The sequence below is a fragment of the Acipenser ruthenus genome, chromosome 11, assembly GCF_902713425.1.
Source record: "Acipenser ruthenus chromosome 11, fAciRut3.2 maternal haplotype, whole genome shotgun sequence".
NCBI classification, from domain to species: Eukaryota; Metazoa; Chordata; class Actinopteri; order Acipenseriformes; family Acipenseridae; genus Acipenser; species Acipenser ruthenus.
Window position 1 is genome coordinate 32,459,267 of NC_081199.1, and position 17,471 is coordinate 32,476,737.

At 36.5% G+C, this 17,471-nt stretch overlaps 1 protein-coding gene across 1 annotated transcript; it reads right to left on the minus strand.

The window, feature by feature from the left end:
* Positions 1–109: 109 nt before the first annotated feature.
* Positions 110–16,940, minus strand: LOC117426780 (peptidyl-prolyl cis-trans isomerase G-like). The gene is made up of 13 exons (XM_034044756.3): positions 16,725–16,940; positions 15,128–15,209; positions 14,950–15,024; positions 14,739–14,846; positions 14,605–14,649; positions 14,343–14,430; positions 13,128–13,157; positions 12,671–12,810; positions 9,675–9,873; positions 9,024–9,188; positions 3,137–3,224; positions 2,866–3,002; positions 110–2,412 (listed from the first exon to the last, which is right to left on the minus strand). Exons 2-13 carry the CDS (start codon positions 15,186–15,188, stop codon positions 1,338–1,340), a joined length of 2,211 nt encoding a protein of 736 aa, XP_033900647.2. The 5' UTR covers positions 15,189–15,209; positions 16,725–16,940; the 3' UTR covers positions 110–1,337.
* Between the last annotated feature and the right edge of the window lie 531 nt (positions 16,941–17,471).

Consider the following 17,471-nt stretch of genomic DNA (forward strand, 5'->3'; position numbering starts at 1 on the left):
TATATATATATATATATATATATATATATATATATATATATATATATATTTTTTTTATATATATATATATATATATATATATATATATATATATATATATATATATATATTTACAGTTGAATTAATTAGTGATAATGTGACAGGTAAAAACTGATACAGAAACTGAAAATATGCAAGCAGTCAAGTATGGAGATGAAACATGAACCCTCCCTAAAAATAAGATGTAAGGGAACACAAATATATGCATTTAATACCAGGAAATTCAGGAACAATCCTTGCAGCTAATTTATGCCCCCCCCCCCCCCCCCAATGTATTTTCTAAAAACAGATTCATAGCAACAATAATTATACTGTACTAAAAACATTTTGGAAAATTGCCTCACATCAATATATGAATTTGCACGTTTACAAATATCTCAATCTAGAATTGGTGTAGTATTTCTACAGATCTTATCCTGAGAACTGGCTAAAATATAATAAAAATCATATTACTGTTCAAAAGTAATTACATGAATTCCATGAAATGGCACACAAAACCAATTATAGTTTAACACCCTTGCTCTGGGGGGGAACCCGAGCATGCTAGTGCTCACTTGTGTGCTTGATAAGAACAAAGGTTTCTGCTGAATATGGGTATTTCAGTGATCCAGATGTAGAACCCAAACCTTCAATATAGGTTCGCTGCTGTAGCATGTTTATAGGTAGTACCATGACGGTACTGTATACAATCACAGCGGACAACAACAAAAATAAAAATATTGTAAGGAATTTTGACAATACAATAAAGCTGCCCTGTTCAACAATCCATACTAATTTGTGGGCCACATATTAAAAGAATGATTAGAAAAATGTTACATCATCAAGCCCTGGTATTGCTATACTTTAAACAAAAACAAACATTATTCTTAGGTCACATATCTTGCATTTAGACTTCACCATGTGTATTTACAGTATATTTTTTCATGTTACAAAAATATCTAGATATGGACACCTCAATCTATAATTTAGAATCAGGTCTTAAAGAATTCCAGTAAATCGGCACACTTCTTGATGTCCACAGATAGTCATTCTGTATACTTTAAAATAAATGTAGCAAGGTAAAGCATTACCAAAAAATAACTTCAATCTACAGTATCACACCCAAAAAAAAAAAAATTTTCCCCCTAACCTTATACATTTATTAAAATTTAAGTAGTACAAATATTCCAACCTGCAGATTGTCTAAAGAGCCAACTGAAGTATATTAAAAAGACATGTCTGCAATGTGCCTCCAATTATATTACAGACAAGAACAGGACTACAGGTCCGTAAAACACAGTTCATCTTGGTTAATCACTCTAATCTGTACTCGGGCTTGACTCACGGTCATACTTTTCCTTGCTGTGGTTTTTATCTTTGTCCTTGCTCTTAGACTTTTGATTCCTCTCTTCACTGGAGGTTTTCTTCTTTTCTTTTTCCTTACTTTTATGTGAAGATTCTCTCTCTTTACTACTTTCCTTTTTCTTTGAGCTGGGACTTCGACTTTGGCTTCTTCCATGTTCCTTATTTTTTGCCTTTCTTTCATCCTTACTGTCAGGACTACTGCCGTCTCTGCTTTTGGATCTCTTCTTTCGGTGACTTTCATCATTGGTTCTATTTCTTTTATGATGTGAACTCTCCTTATTTTTATTCTTTTCTTTATCAGCGCTTCGGGTTCTTTCATGTTCAGAACTCGATTTTCTGCTCCTCCTCGAGTCCCTTGTTTTGCCCTTTTCAGGAGTTCGCTTTCTCTCCCTGCTTTTGGATCGGCCTCCTTTTGCCTCCTTATCTCTATTTTGCTGCCGGTCTTTGCTATTGCTTCTGTCCCGGTCTTTGCTCTGGGATTGAGCACTTTTTCCTCTATCTCTGCTTCGGCTTTGTTCCCTGGTTTTGCTACTGGATCTTACATGTTTCTCTTTGTTGGAGTCTCTTTCTTTGCTTGTTGCACACCTGTCTTTACTTTTGCCTTCATCCCTTTCTTTGCTTTTACTCCTCTCCATTTCTTTCACTCCTGATTCAGAGGTTTCTTCCTTCTCTTTTCCTTTGGTGTTATTTCTGCCTTTGCTTTGTGATCTGGCTCTTTCTTCATCATCTTTACTACGTTTTTGTTCTCTCTCTTTACTTCCACATTTTGCTCTCTTTTCTTTACTCTTACTTCGGCTTCTTGACTTTGCTTTCTTTTTAGATTTGTGTTTGTCATGTCTGTCCTCTTTATCTGCATTTTTCTTCAATTCCCTGTCTTTGCTCCTGGATTTGCGTGCCCTAGCTCTCTTATCCCTTTCCCTGCTTTTGCTGGGGCTGTCCGAGGTCTCTAGTTTATTCTCAGAGGTCTCTCTTTCCCTTCCTCTTACTTGAGGCTTTGGTATTTCCTTCTTGCCTTCCATTAAGTCGCTCCTGTAACATTAAAAAAGCAGCTGAGTAACTTGGTGCTAAACATTTTTTCAATAATTATTTACTTTTTTTTTTAATAAAGTAATTATGGGTATATTGGAGGCATCTGTCCAATCTGTAGTCAACAATTTTACTGTACATATGCATAACCCAGTAAAAGTACTGGGGTTTTCTTCTGGGCACCAGGGGTGTAATGATTAATTGTGTATCACTTTCTTTACATGATAAATCATACTGTAATAGAAGCATCTATTGAGATATAGTATTGTGACATTAGTGTATCATTACACCCCTACTGGGCACTAGGTTATTGAACAGTATTTTCTAGAGTTGGCATGCTTTCAATAGAATGCATTACGAACCGTTGCTCTAATCTACAACAAACACAGACCCAAACAAAACCCCATCAAATCTAAAAGGGGAAACCTGGTACAACAATTCAGTTTTAAAACTTACTTGTCTCCTTTAATCCATCGTTCACCACTGGGAGCCCTCATCCTCCGAGCTCGCTGCATCTCTTGCCTCCAATGTGGTGGCGTTTCACTGCGTCGGAAACGGTCTCTAGACCTTGACCTGGATGGCGTTCTGTAGCGCTAAAATAATGAACATGCTCAATTTTTTTTTTTTTAAAACCATAACCTACCAAAACATCTTGTTTATGCTTAGCTTTGTTAGATTTATTTTCACCTATAAACCAGTGTTATGCATTTAAATGGTAAACACTTACTCTTGGTCCTCGTCCTTTAATTTTCCTGCCTGACCTGGTTACCAAAAGCCTTCTCTGATATGACGATGGCTGGGAGTTTAAAACATTGCTAAAAAAAAAATAAGGAGCAACATAGTTATATCCTAAAGCAGTTTTACTTCTGAAGATTAAAGAACATAGCATAAGAGATGATTGATGATGAATAGGAACTACCCCCTTCCACTAAATGGAAGAATGCAAGGGTGCCCCAACATGAACATGCTTAATGAAAAGAGTTCATACAAAGCTATTAACACTAGCACTGCCATAGCCGCTTTTTGAACGGCTTTTGCAATTCAAATTTAAATAATCTCTGCGTATGTGAATATCTTGTGCATGTCCGTTCTTAAGTGTTACTAAATATTTGAATTAAATACCCATACGGTGTTTCAGCTGCAGAATCATAAAAATGAATAAGTTATAAGCAGTTGCTTCTTCAACTGCCAGACACGCAGTTTATGCGGCATATTGAAATCAATACAATATAGCCGACAATTTAGTCTGGGCTTCGTAATAAAATCAACTTCATTGTGAAATAACGTATTATAATCCTGTTGAGTGCTTGAAACACTGATGAAAGTCATTCTACACATCATATATTATTATTTACACTACATTTCTCAGGCAGAACGACCTTGCCACCCTGAGTGCAACACTGCAAAAAATTTTTTAAAATGTACCTATTCTAAGCTCTGCACAGGTCAGTGACCATTGGGGCTGATGCTAAACAAAAGCCAGAGACTGTTGCATTTTACAACGCAACGAAGTACGGTGTGGATATACTGGATCAAATTGCACGGCTGTATTCTGTCAAAGGTGGTACTCGCAGGTGGCCTGTGGCTGTTTATAATGTTTTGGACCTGGCAGCCATCAATGCTTTGGTTTTGTACAAGGAGTGCACTGGCAACACAATCACTCAGAGAGACATAATTCTGCAGCTAGCCCTGGAGCTACGGCAGCAACATTTTGATAAGTGTGCCATAGCCCAAAGTTTGGCAACCAGTTAACAAATGGGTACATATATGCACATTCCCACTTAATGATTATCTAATGCACAAAGACAAATGCAGTTAAGAGTGATCCGTTAAGAGTTCTCATGGAGGAAGCTCCATGTATGGATTTCAATTCTGCACATAAGCCTGAAATTGTCTACTTTTTCTATTGCAGTGATAAGAGTTGTTTTTAAATGCATTAAACAAAAAGGTACTGGACAAAGATGTTAAAATAATTAAGTCATGCAGCAGTGTACAGTAGAGTCAATTATCCGATCTTTGATCAACCCTACTAAGGCTGCTACGATTAAATTGAAAAATTGACAGATAAAAAAAAAAAAAGTGTGTACCTCCTCACCACCATCCACGATGAGGCAACAATAGCAGTTCCTGTGCGCGGTACAGGCATGCACACAAACAAGCCGAAGTGCGTCGTGGATTACAATAAAAATATGGGAGGCGTGCCCAGATGCTGGAGCCGTACAATGCTGCTATGAAAAAAAGACGTTTTTCATAAACTTGAGTCTAGTTTATAGATTACATTTCAAAGTACTGTAATCTGTTTGGAATAAATATTTTAGTATCACCCCTGTAGTATGTTAAACGTGCTTTAGGCGTGTTGCGAATGTGGTCTTTTTTGGGGTTTTTTCTCCTGACGCTACCAAGGCATAATTACCCCTTGCATTCAATTGTTGTGTGTAAGCTTTTACTTAACTGCAATGATATTAAAATAATAACGTTGCGGGTAGAGGAATGGAGCGAAAATGTATGTGGGCAGTGCAATCACTGATATTTACTCAAACGATTATATTTTGTGTGCCCAATTAATCGATTGCTATTTTGAGGCTTAACTGATAGCCATAAACCGCACTGTAGTCAACTGAATGCACCTGTAATCATGTGATAAATTACATGTGGTGTATTACGCACACAACTTCTGCTGCTAAAACGGCTACGAGATTTAGCTGCCAAAAAAAGGACCAGCAGACTGAGGCCAATGAAAGTTACAGAATTATTCAGACCACCAAAACCTTAGATGGAGCAGTGTGTGCTTTAAATTGTTGCAGTTAAGCAAATTAAAACAAACAGTCATCTCGTTCTTGATTTTTCTTCTACTTCGTCAGTGAGGGCTGGAGAACCTGTCTGTTACCGAGCCGCTATTACAAAGCCTTAACAGTAAGTACAGAAACATTTTACTTAAGTTTAACCTCTGTGATTCAGACGTAGCTGGTACGTCATGATTAAAAACATGGTTTAAAAAAAAAAAAAAAAAAAAAAAAAGCTGGATTGCCATTTTTTCACTCAGGGTCGCTCATCCAGGAGTTATGACATAACATATTAGTTTGGTGGCTTTAATTTCATTATATTACACGGATAAAATATATTTGATGTGACGCAGTTGTTAAATGTAATTAACAGCCTAATTGAGCGGTGGCTATCTTTGGCTTGTACTGTGAAACATCCCAAATTAATTTAAAACAATCTGTGTGTAACTTTCGTTTTCTTTTCAATGAGGATTGATAATAAACAAAAAAAGTTTACCTTTGATTAGTGGCTGTTTTAATCGAGCTGTGCTTCATGAAATCAGCTTTGAAGTAACATCTGACTATTTGTCTACATCTTGTTTTGTTGATATTGACGGTAGAGGAAGATGCTTCCTGCTCCTGATCACATGACACCATTGGAATGTTCGATTTATACTATAAATGCTCCCCCCCCCCCCATATCCTAAAAACGATTTGATTGGAGTTGCTGGTTTGAATTTTCTTTTTGTAAAAAATATATTGTATTGCACTTAACTGTTTGTTTTTTTTTTTTTTTTTTTAAATCTCCTCTCCCCTCACAACACATAATTGTATAGGATATAATTTTAATATGTAATTTAAAAAATATATATATATTTCTACAGTGACTTGCCAAAAAAATGTTTATAATTGACCGATTTTATTACCTCAATTGTTTATTTCAGATCAGATTTTTTTTTCCTGTTCTACATTTTGATTTCTTTTTTCTTTATTTCCTTTTTTTGTGAAAAAATATTTTGATTAGTATTTGATTTATTTATTAGGTTCTATGGTTTTTTTCACCTCTCCCCATTTCTCACTAGGATTTCACAGTAATTATTAGGGGGTTTTGGGGGATGGTTTTTCAATTTATACTGTATAGCTAAAAAAAAAAAAAAATCCTTTCCCGACATGTTAGTTATTGGATTGATTTTATTTTTCATTTGCTTGCCCAATTTTCCCTTCTACCAGGAGCCGGGACAGATTCCAATTAATTTCTACATTACAATGATAATTCTAAGGCTTTTCAAATTACGGCCACTTCGAGCACCTACAGAATAAATTTGAAGAAACGTATACACCTGGCCAAAATATATCTCTGCATCTCTTCAAAGAAAGGCTCATTTTTAAACAGTACATTCCCATGAAACGTGCCCGTTATGAGATTAAACTCTCTGTGAGAGTACACAGGGAAGGACTCTCAGATTGGAGCTGCCTGGCCAGACCAAAGAGATTTGTGGGATATGGTTTTTCCCCACCTAAACCTGGGCTACCACCTCTGTTTAGGGCCTTGTACACAGCCCAAACAATGACTTGTGGCTTGCACAACAAGACCAAACAGGAAGGGATTTCCTTGTCAATTGGTAGCCAAGAAACAGAGTCCTGGTGAAACCAGCACTCTGCGCTGTGAGGAACTACTGGCAATGAAATATACAGATTTAAAAAAAAAAAAAAGAAGGGGGGGGGGGGGGAGTGTACCTCCTCACCACCATCCACGATGAGGCCACAATAGCAGTTCCTGTGCGAGGTACGGGCATGCACACAAACAAGCCGAAGTGTGTCGTGGACTACAATAAAACCATGGGAGGCGTGGATAAGTCTGCCCAGGTGCTGGAGCCGTACAATGCTGCATGGTACAAAAAACTTGGCATGTACGTGGTCCAGATTTCTTTGTACAACAGCCATGTAGTGTACTGTACGGTTCCAGAGAATTGGCTCACTTCTCTGGACTTTCTGAAGCCTCCCGTTTGATGCACAACAAATGCCCAAGACGGAAAGAGTGGTAACAGTAGCAAGAATTTGTGAACGACATTTTATAGGGATACTGCCACAGTCCGAGAAAAAAGCCAAGCCACAAAAAAGGTGCTGTGCGTGTTTCCGCAAGGGCATGCTGAGGGATACACGGTACCACTGTCCCCGCTGTCCCTCTCAGCCAGGCCTCTGTTTGGACGAGTGTTTTGAAAAATACCACACTGTACCTGAGTACTGGAAAGACTAAATAAACCCCAGTCACTTGTTTTTATGTCATGCAGCAACATTACCTTGGTCTCCAGAAGAATTACGCCACTTGAAATTAGGGTGGGTACTATGAACCATGGGCTGTGTTTTTCAAAGGGGAAAGGTCAAAGTGGCCAAGTCTCAGTCTAGGGCCTGTAAACGCCTGAAAAACTAAATAAAGGTGCACATCTTTGGTATTTTTGAATTCGGGACACTCGGGGCAATTCAAAACCACTGTCCTTTTAACAGTGGAACAAAAGCTGTCAGATTCACAGGTCCAAATATAAGGAAAAACAAGTGACTTTTGCTATATACAGTGGCATTACCTCAAATTGCAGAAGGATTATGGGTAACACACCACTGACATACAAGGCCATGTTACCCATTTCTAAAATCCTTATTTTGTGCAGTTTTAAAAACTGTATACTTATGCCAGGGTATATCATTCTTTGGTGGAATACTGGGCACATGAAATTGGGGTGGGTGCTATGGACCGTGCGCTGCATATTTTGAAGTGGAAAAGTCAAAGTTGCCTGGTGTATGTCTAGAGCAATTAAGGCCCTCCAAATCAATGAAAAGATGTACACATAGGCACAGGCACATCCACGTTTCTACATTCTTACACCAAACATTCGCATTTTAGGGACTAAATGTGATGCAGGTATAATACATTTTATGAAAAAGTAGAATTTTGTTTACAATAGCTGTATTTTGTGGTCAGATGACCAAGTAAACCACAAAAAACTTGGCACCAATAGAAACTTCAGTCTGGCAAAAAAAAAAAAAAAAAAAAAAACAATATATAGTTTGCCAGGGGTATCTAAATGGGAACATATAGTAATTTTGATGTAAAACAGAAGAGTCCCAAAATCACAAAATGCCTGTAGCACAGGGCATCACCAGGGCCTCAGCAGAGAAGGGGTTAATTTTTATTTCTTTCTTAGCTGACGCCCTTATCCAGGGCGACTTACAATTGTTACAATTACCCATTTATACAGTTGGGTTTTTACTGGCGCAATCTAGGTAAAGTACCTTGCTCAAGGGTACAGCAGCAGTGTCCCCCACCTGGGACTGAACCCACAACCCTCTGGTCAAGAGTCCAGAGCCCTAACCACTACTCCACACTGCTGCCCCTAAATTCCAAAAGTTCTGTAATGTGTCAAAGTTGAACTGAATTGTATTCTTTGATTTGCAATGTTTGGTATATGGTATGTTTAATTACAGTATTTCATTCTTAACTGTAGGTGTTAAAGTTTTACTGAATTGCATTAATTTAATGATTTGTAAAGATTTGTAATTTTGTATGCTTAATGTGATAGAATAGGTTACTAGCTACATATCAGTAGGTACTTGTGTACCTTAACTTTATTCTATACATTAAAAGGTACTGTAATTGTTAACACTTGTTCAATTATCCATATGAATTGATTATACAAACTAGTATCGATCCCATTTAGTTTGGATAATTGACTCTACTGCATTTTAAAAAAATGTATGAAATTGTTGAACATACCAGCTACCTACCACCTAAATTCCAGAAGCCAAATGTTCTGCAATGTAAATTTTAGTTCATGGGATGCAGATTCAAACACATACCTCTCTCTTTCTTTCTCTTTTTTCTTCTCCTTTTCCTTCTCCTCTTTCTGTTGAGGGCTCCTTCTCATAAGGAACCGGTTTTCTGGGATTGCAGGGATCTCCTCAGGACGAACAGTGGAGAGGGGATCAGCTTCATTTTTTTCATCTTCACTCTCCTCTCCACAACTATTTAAGACAAAGCATTTACAGTTAGTAAAAAAAAGTGACTGGTGGACAACAAAGAACAAAGTACAATGTCTATATAACATCTATAAATGCTGCATGTCAGTTTACTATAGCAATCTAACATCAAAGTTTGACTAGCTGCATGGCAAGCAGGGTCTTCCGTATCAAACTGTACAGCTTGACGATTCCTAAATGTCAAAAGAAAAGACTGTTCTGGAGAACCAGATCAGTTGCAGATTTCCACCCTCAAATACCCTAAATGAATTAAATGTGCAGATAATCCAAGCAGGCGCTACACTGTATGTCAGTCTTCTGGCTGGTTAATATTTCTACTTTGTCCAACATCCATACTTATGTAAAGTTAAGTAACAAATAGTTTATCCACAACAAAATATTTTATAAATGAGAGGTGATAAACCCTACACCCAGCGGTTCTGTTTCAGGGATGGTTTCCCAGTAGCTTTGGCAATTAAACAGCCAACTCACCTTTTCTTTTCATCTTTCTTTTTTTGCTTTTTTTCCTTTTTTTGTTTTTTAGATTCTTTCTTGCGTTTCTTTTTTTTTTTCTTAGATTCCTTTTCTGAATCTCCCTCTGATTCAGACGATGACTCTGAAGAATGCGAGTCACTGGAGCTCCCGGAATCACTTGAAGACAACTTCTTTCTTTTCTTCTCTTCCTTTTTCGCTGATGACATAAACAAATAGTAGACAGCACAGTTTTAAAAAGTCCTAACAGACATCAGGTGTGTTAAGTGGTTGGGAGAGTTGCTACATAAATCTGCAGTATTCACAATAGGCGTGATTTTCCAAATAAATGTATACTACGTTGTATATTCTCCTTAGAACTTCTGGCTGTTGGCTCATATCTAATTGGTTTTGCTGCCATTTCCATCCAGTTTTATTGAAATGTCCCAACACAAACTATAATTTAACACCTGCCGTTAAGCATAATATTTAGTCATCGCCAATGATTTTTACCCCGATTTTCTCCCCAGTTTGGAATACCCAATTATTATTTTTATCCCGGTTCACCGCTGCAACTCCCGTGCCAACTCAGGAAACGGCGGCAGACACACAGGAGTCACTGGTGCGCGGTGAACTGAAGATTACCCTGCCGTCCTGAACCCTCCCCACCCAGGCGGCGCTCGGCCAATTGTGCGCCGCCCCCTGGCAACTACCGGCCACAGTCGGCGATGGCATAACCTGGGCTGAACCAGTGATCTCCAGCCTATAGGGCGCATCCTGCACTCCACGCGGAGCACCTTTACTGGATGCGCCACTCGGTTGCCATCGGAGATATTCAAAATATAAAAATAGTTTCTGCCTGTTTTTCCCCACTCTTTCTCTACAAGCTGAATTCAACTCCTGATGTACAGGTGTTTTAGTTTGTTGCATCACAGATACAAAATAATTGCCAAATATTGCTGCTGCTTTGTGGAATTCAGAATTTTCTTGATGTTTTTTCAGTTTTGTAACTGCTAAACCCCAGATTTTTAAAGGACTTGTATATAACCTGTCAAGTTTCTCTGCATTTGCTACTGTTTTTCTATGACTATTCTTTCCCTGCACTACTTTCACTGAAAAATACATACATGAATTAACATACACATTGTCATGAGATTTACAGTAGGGGTGCAACAATTGATCGATGCATCGATTATTGATCATCTGGCCTTAAATTTTACCAAGCTTTGATTACATTTTCGTGAATCAATGCATCAAATTAGTACCCACTTTTAAGTCTCCTGTTGCCGGTTTGTATTAAAACCTAGGATATACACTTCAAGCCTACATTACACGTTGGATAAGACAAATCAGAAGTAGGCAAAGTATTCACTTTTTTTTATTATTTAAATTAAGGCAACACTTTTTTAAATCTACCAATTACCTTTTGTTTCAAAGCATGTTGTGTGTGGATTATATGGCAATATAGAAAAAGAAGCTGCATCTATCTTACTAAATTCATTAGTCAGGGTTTGTGAGATTAATTCAAATGCTTTTCTTTTGGACATAAAATGTAAAGGTATTGAACAACCATAATTCAGAAATTACTTGTTAATCTAGTATTTTTTTATTAGTGTTAATCTGATGCAGACACATGCATATTCTTTTCAGTTGTTAAACGCAAGTTCTTTGTATTTCTTTTTTTATAATCAGAAGTGTTCCAATTTGAACGCAAGTCTTGCCTTTTTAACTATTATGCACAACAGTATTTTTAGTTATTAGATCTTCTGTTAAATAACTAACATTTGTTTATTTTGAAAAATAAAACATCAATGCATCGATTATCGTTGATAAATGTCTATGCGATAATCTAATACGAAATTAGTGTGCCGATTGCACCTCTAAATTTACAGACCATTTTATTTAATAAAACATTGTAAATCTCATAAGCATTTCATTTATATCATTATATACATGTCAAAAATAATGTAATTGTAATTGTGCATGTCCAATAAATAACTAACATTGCTTCTGTTCAAATCTAGTAAAATAAAGTAATTTTTTTGTAATAGTGTTTAAATCTAAAAAATATGTAAATCTGGTAAAGCAAACTAGCTTAGCAACACTAAAAATTGAAAGAAAAAAAAACTGCTTCTTTGCCTGGGAAAACTGGTCTTGAAATGCTTCTAAACAGTAAACTTCCCTTTTTTTTTCCTAATCCACTAATACCTTAGCGACTAGTTTGTAACCAATAAAATATCATCTACAGCTAACCAATCATAAGTGATAGGGGTATAAAATGTGTGTGTGTAGGTGCTAGACTTCACAATTCAGTTTTCAGAAACTTGCATGACTCTATACCTGAAATGTTTTTCTAGCAACAGAACAAACGGCAAAGTATAACGGCAAAACACGTTTTCCCGGGCGTTGGGCGATATGAATTGCACACCCCCGTCATAATTTTAAGGTCTTTGCCCGTAGTAACTACATGAAAACCGTAGTTGCTACGGCCAAAATCTAGCAGTTGGCATCTCTGCTTAAGGCATTCATTCTGTATACTATTGAAGCCATTAGTGTGGAGGGTACAGGAGCAGTGTGGAGTAGTGGTTAGGGCTCTGGACTCTTAACCGGAGGGTTGTGGGTTCAATCCCAGCTAGGGGACACTGTTGCTGTACCCTTGAGCAAGGTACTTTTCCTAGATTGCTCCAGTAAAAACCCAACTGTATAAATGGGTAATTGTATGTAAAAATAATGTGATATCTTGTAACAATTGTAAGTTGCCCTGGATAAGGGTGTCGGCTAAGAAATAAATAATAATAATAATAATAATAATAATTATAAGAGGTCGATTCCTTTGTGTTTAAGAGGGATCAGATAAAACAAATTTACACCCATAGAAAAACATAGAAATTACAGATGACAAAAATCTTGCCAGTCCCTCATCTTTCACTGTTGACTAACTAAAGCAAGGAAGCATTCCCTTGTGGCTATTTAATAAAAAAAATAAGAATAAAAACATAACATGTACTGAAGATTACCCTTGGATTTTGGAATAAGTTCCCCACAGTTGAGAACTTTTACTTCAGCATATGGTCTACTGCTGGCATCTGTCTTCTGGTTTTCCATGTCTTTGATCACTTCCTGGCCAGAGATCACTTGACCAAAAACCACATGAACTCTAAAGGAAAAAGAGATGACATTCTATTTGCAGCGTTGCATCTTCGTCCAAGCATTCTACTGCTTTTTAGATGGGTCACTGAGTGGGAATCAAAATGATTTGACAGTATTTTCATCATACACTTAGACACGAACCTAAAAGTGTTATTCCTTGTCTTTATTTTGTTTTATCACTATTATACATTTAACTAACATATCTATGTAAATGATATCACCTAGAAATTATATTACTACCACGACCTGCATCTACAACATGACACCTATGATTCCACTACAGCCTCTAACTGGGAATAGTTGTGTAAAATATAAAGTACTTACCCATCTAAATGTGGAGTAGGCTTTGTTGTTCTTTTTAAATTAACACGTTGAAAAGGTAGGGGGTTAAAACATGGAATTAGAGAAAAACACAGTTAGAAGGGCTAAAAAAAATAACAAATAAAAATAAATTTAAAAAAAATTGAAACTTTAAATTAATTCTGATATTTACACGATCAAATCATTAAAAGCAGACTTACACCTGCAGTATTATTGACTACAAAGCTAGTTTATATATTATGTGCATCAATACTGAATGACATTACATAAATATTCAACTAAAACCAAACTGAATGAATACAAAAAAAAAAACACACTTGTCTTAAATATTATTGGGAAATGTTCTATAAAAATAAATTGGTACAATAAAAGGTTATTTGGATTTTAATTAATATAAAATGCAAACTTTTTCTGCTTTCACTGCTATTAACAGGACTAGTTATAAACTTAGGAAATATTAGCTGAAGGCTTATGTTAATCATTAAGCCGGGTCCACACCTGAGCGATCAGCTGCGCAACTCAATTGCTCCCGAAATCGCGCAAATCACTTGCGAGCAATTGCTGTGTCCACATCTGAGCAATTACTTGTGCAACAAGGTTCCCGCATCTTTTTTTTATGATAACTGAGGTGACAGGTTTTTTTACATTTGTATTCCATCTACAAGGTGAAGTAGTTTTTTTTGGTTTTGACAACTGAGTTGACACGTTTTTGTTTTTTTTGTCCCGTGTCTACAAGTTTAGAATTGTATTTATTTTATTTATTTTTTGACAACTGAGGCAACACTTTTTTTTGGTCAGGTCGTAATGTGTCCAGTAGTTAACGAGGAAGAATTGTCGGTTATTTTTTCCAACTGTTGTTATTTTAAATGCTATATTCCATAAAGAAAAAACAAAGCCATGTAAAAGCTGGACAAAACCATTTAATTTTACCACTGACATTTTTAAAATTAGCGCTTGTTTATGACAGGATAGTTGTGCAGTCAGCATTATAAGAATCAATCAGAGTTTGCGAATTGCCACGTGATCGCCTATGTCTACAGAAGTCGTTCAGGAGGTTGCTTGGAAAGTAGAGCCCAGCTCTACTTCAAGCAACTGGTTGTGCATCTGCTCGCAACTGGTTGAAGGGACGTCCACATATAAGCAACTCTGTTGCATGTAACCAAGATGCACAACTCATCACTCAGGTGTGGCTCCAGCTTTACTCATTTATGTACTTACATGAAAAACTGTGAACCATTTGTATCTTTGCCCCTGTTGGCCATAGACAGCAAGTACTCCTTGTTGTGTTTGACAGAAAAACTTTCATCTAGATAAATCACAAAACACAAATCTTTAATTTCTCATTGTGAGAACTGAAAAAAATTGGTAGTAATCTTTGAAAAACAATACTAAGATATTTAGTGAACACAGGGTGTGTAAAATGCATTTCTACAAAATGGATAACATTTTGGGTACCAATGTTCCTGTTATAAAACCATACCTTCAAAAAAGCCTCCGTAAATGGATTCACCCCCTTTGCCATTTCCTATAAAATAAATAAAAATAAAAAAAATGTTAAGGAAGAAATTCTAAATACTTTCTGAAACATTTTATAACATGAGGATTTGGTTATACCTTCACTGAAGTCTCCTCCTTGAATCATAAAATCCTTCACAATTCTGTGAAATAGACAGCCTTTATAATGTAAAGGCTTCTGGGTGCCTTTTCCAATCCCCTTTTCCCCTACAACAAAAATAAAAAATAAATTAATGACGAAGAATTCAGTAAAGTGAATATTTTTTTTTAAATTTAACAAAAAAATGATCAAACTACAAGAGTACAGTACCTGTACAGAGGCAGCGAAAGTTCTCGCATGTTTTAGGACATACATCAGAAAACAATTCAACCACAACTCTCCCCACTGTATGGAAAGAACAAAGTAGCACAGACAACAATAATGATTCAAAGTACATCCAGCTTACTAGATATGACAAAAAACATCTTTAGAAGCTGTTTTTCCTTACCAGGCACATTGTTGAAGGCTATATCGAAAAAACAGCGGGGTCGTTGTACCTTTACTCCCATGGTTTCTGCAAGCTTTTACCCCTGAAAGATGATGGTATGCAAGGTTACATTATAAAATGGGGTTTATCTTGGTTAAATTTAAATCCCCTCCACCCCCCTTGAAATAACTTAACCTAATAATAAAAGTGTGCTTTGATACAACATGAAATAGTGCTGTGATGTTTGACAACACATCTAAAACAGGCAAAGAACAGTTTGAATTAGCCTTAGAATTTTGCAGTATTGTAAAGTTACTGGTTGAATATTTCACAAAGAAACAAACAAGATCTTGCATCTTATTTAAGATACATAAATTGCATTTCAAATAAAGAAGTTATACATTTATTTAAATAAATTAAGTGTGTTGGCTCTTTTTAAAAATTATATTTAACTTTTTAACATAAGCTAGTTTTGAATAAAGGAAAAATCAGTTCTTGGTCTTGAATACAGCTTAAACAAAGTCCAACTGTTGAAAAAGGAGATTGTCTATTTTGCTCAGTAGCAGCATGTTTCCTAAAAGAAAAAGCTTGTTACATCTCCTCTAAAAAGCTGCATTTGGCATGGTGGGCAACTTCATTTAATTTGTAATATTTCTCAGTTCACTTTAAGCCACTTACCTCTTTGCTCAAAATACAGGGAACAATAATTCAGTGAGTGGAAGCCAACTGGTTTATGGAGGTGGAGGTGGCCAATTGTGAATACAGAAATCTAATTCTATAGGCCTATGAGGCTGTATGCTGGTTAATTTCTGGTGCAGTTTGTCTGGTATACTGATAATATTATCCGTCTTTTTCACGAAATACAAAACTATTGCTTTAACTAAATAATAATGTGCAAGTTACTCGGCGTACATAATAAACTCCCAAACCTGAAATGATGGAACATTCCATTTGATAACGGAGCCATCTTCTTGATGTCTTTGATAATCGATTAAAGTCGTAAATTTATATTTATATATATATATATATATATATATATATATATATAATATGGATGGCGATGTTAACAACACAAATACATAGACACAGACACCAGCACTATGTACCTGACAACATTGTGCATCAAACCGTACGTAGTTCCTGTGACGAGTCAGTGAAACATTTCACTCAATCTTACTCGCGCCTTTGCCCTAACTAATGGAGGTCTCTTTGCACAGTCGCCTTCTGGGTGTTTAATTCTTCAATCCATTTTCAAAATGCACCCCCCCGGCTCTATTTTTTTAGTTTTTGACCCAGCATGAGCTTTACAGCTACCGAGTCCGGCGCTCATTCAGCGATTGCGATGCATGTTCACACTACTCCCCGGATCGTGGCCTGCGCCTCTTGGGTTTAATTTTCAGGACAAGTCAGTCTCCTCGTCATCTCGCAAAACAATTACAACAAATATCTATAGCTATATATCTATCTATTTCTTTAATTTTATCATCTATCTGATTTCTATTATATATATATATATATATATATATATATATATATATATATATATATATATATATATATATATATATAAAAATTACCCCATGTCCCCGTATAAAATGTAGTTACTGCTGTTACTTACCTCGATAGTTTTGTGGCCACCGATATACTCCAACTGCTCTCCAGGGCCGAAAGAAAGAAGACGAAGATTAATCAATTTGTTTCTCTTTCAGTAATTTCTAAAGATGGCGCTAAGAGAGACGTTAAAGCGTTTCGGGTAAATATCCACCAGTCAGCGCGCTGCTGTATGCTTCTCGTGTACATGTGTGCTTAGGCGCGCGCATTTCTTTGCCCGTGGAGGCAAATTAGAGGTGGGATGGACTACGACTAGACTAATTAACATAAACACGACAGCAGAATCTCTTCTCCACTCATATTTTTTTAAATGAATGCACCGGATAGCAAGACATTTTAGTGTGGTGTATCTGTCCACCATAAGTGCAACCTAAAATGACAGAATGTCAGACATTGTTTCAAGATTTTGCTAATATTGATATATTAATTAAACACATTAACTTTTTCTATATTGCTGCCCAACTAGATATCTGGCATCTTGCTTGCAGGCCTGTGTTGTTTTGCCAGGATTGTTTTCTTTCTGGTTCTGCAAACAACATGGAGCATTTTCAAATGCGTTGACTGCCAGCATTATACTACAGTATTGACACACGTTTGTAAACATTATGAAAACAGATGGGGCGGACGGACTAATGAATGGTATTTGTAGTGTCGCGTCCTTTAATGATATATTTTACGAAAGGGAAGATCCTTCTGAGATTAGATGCTGTAGACATACAACATAATGTTGTTACTAATGCAACAACTTGGCTCA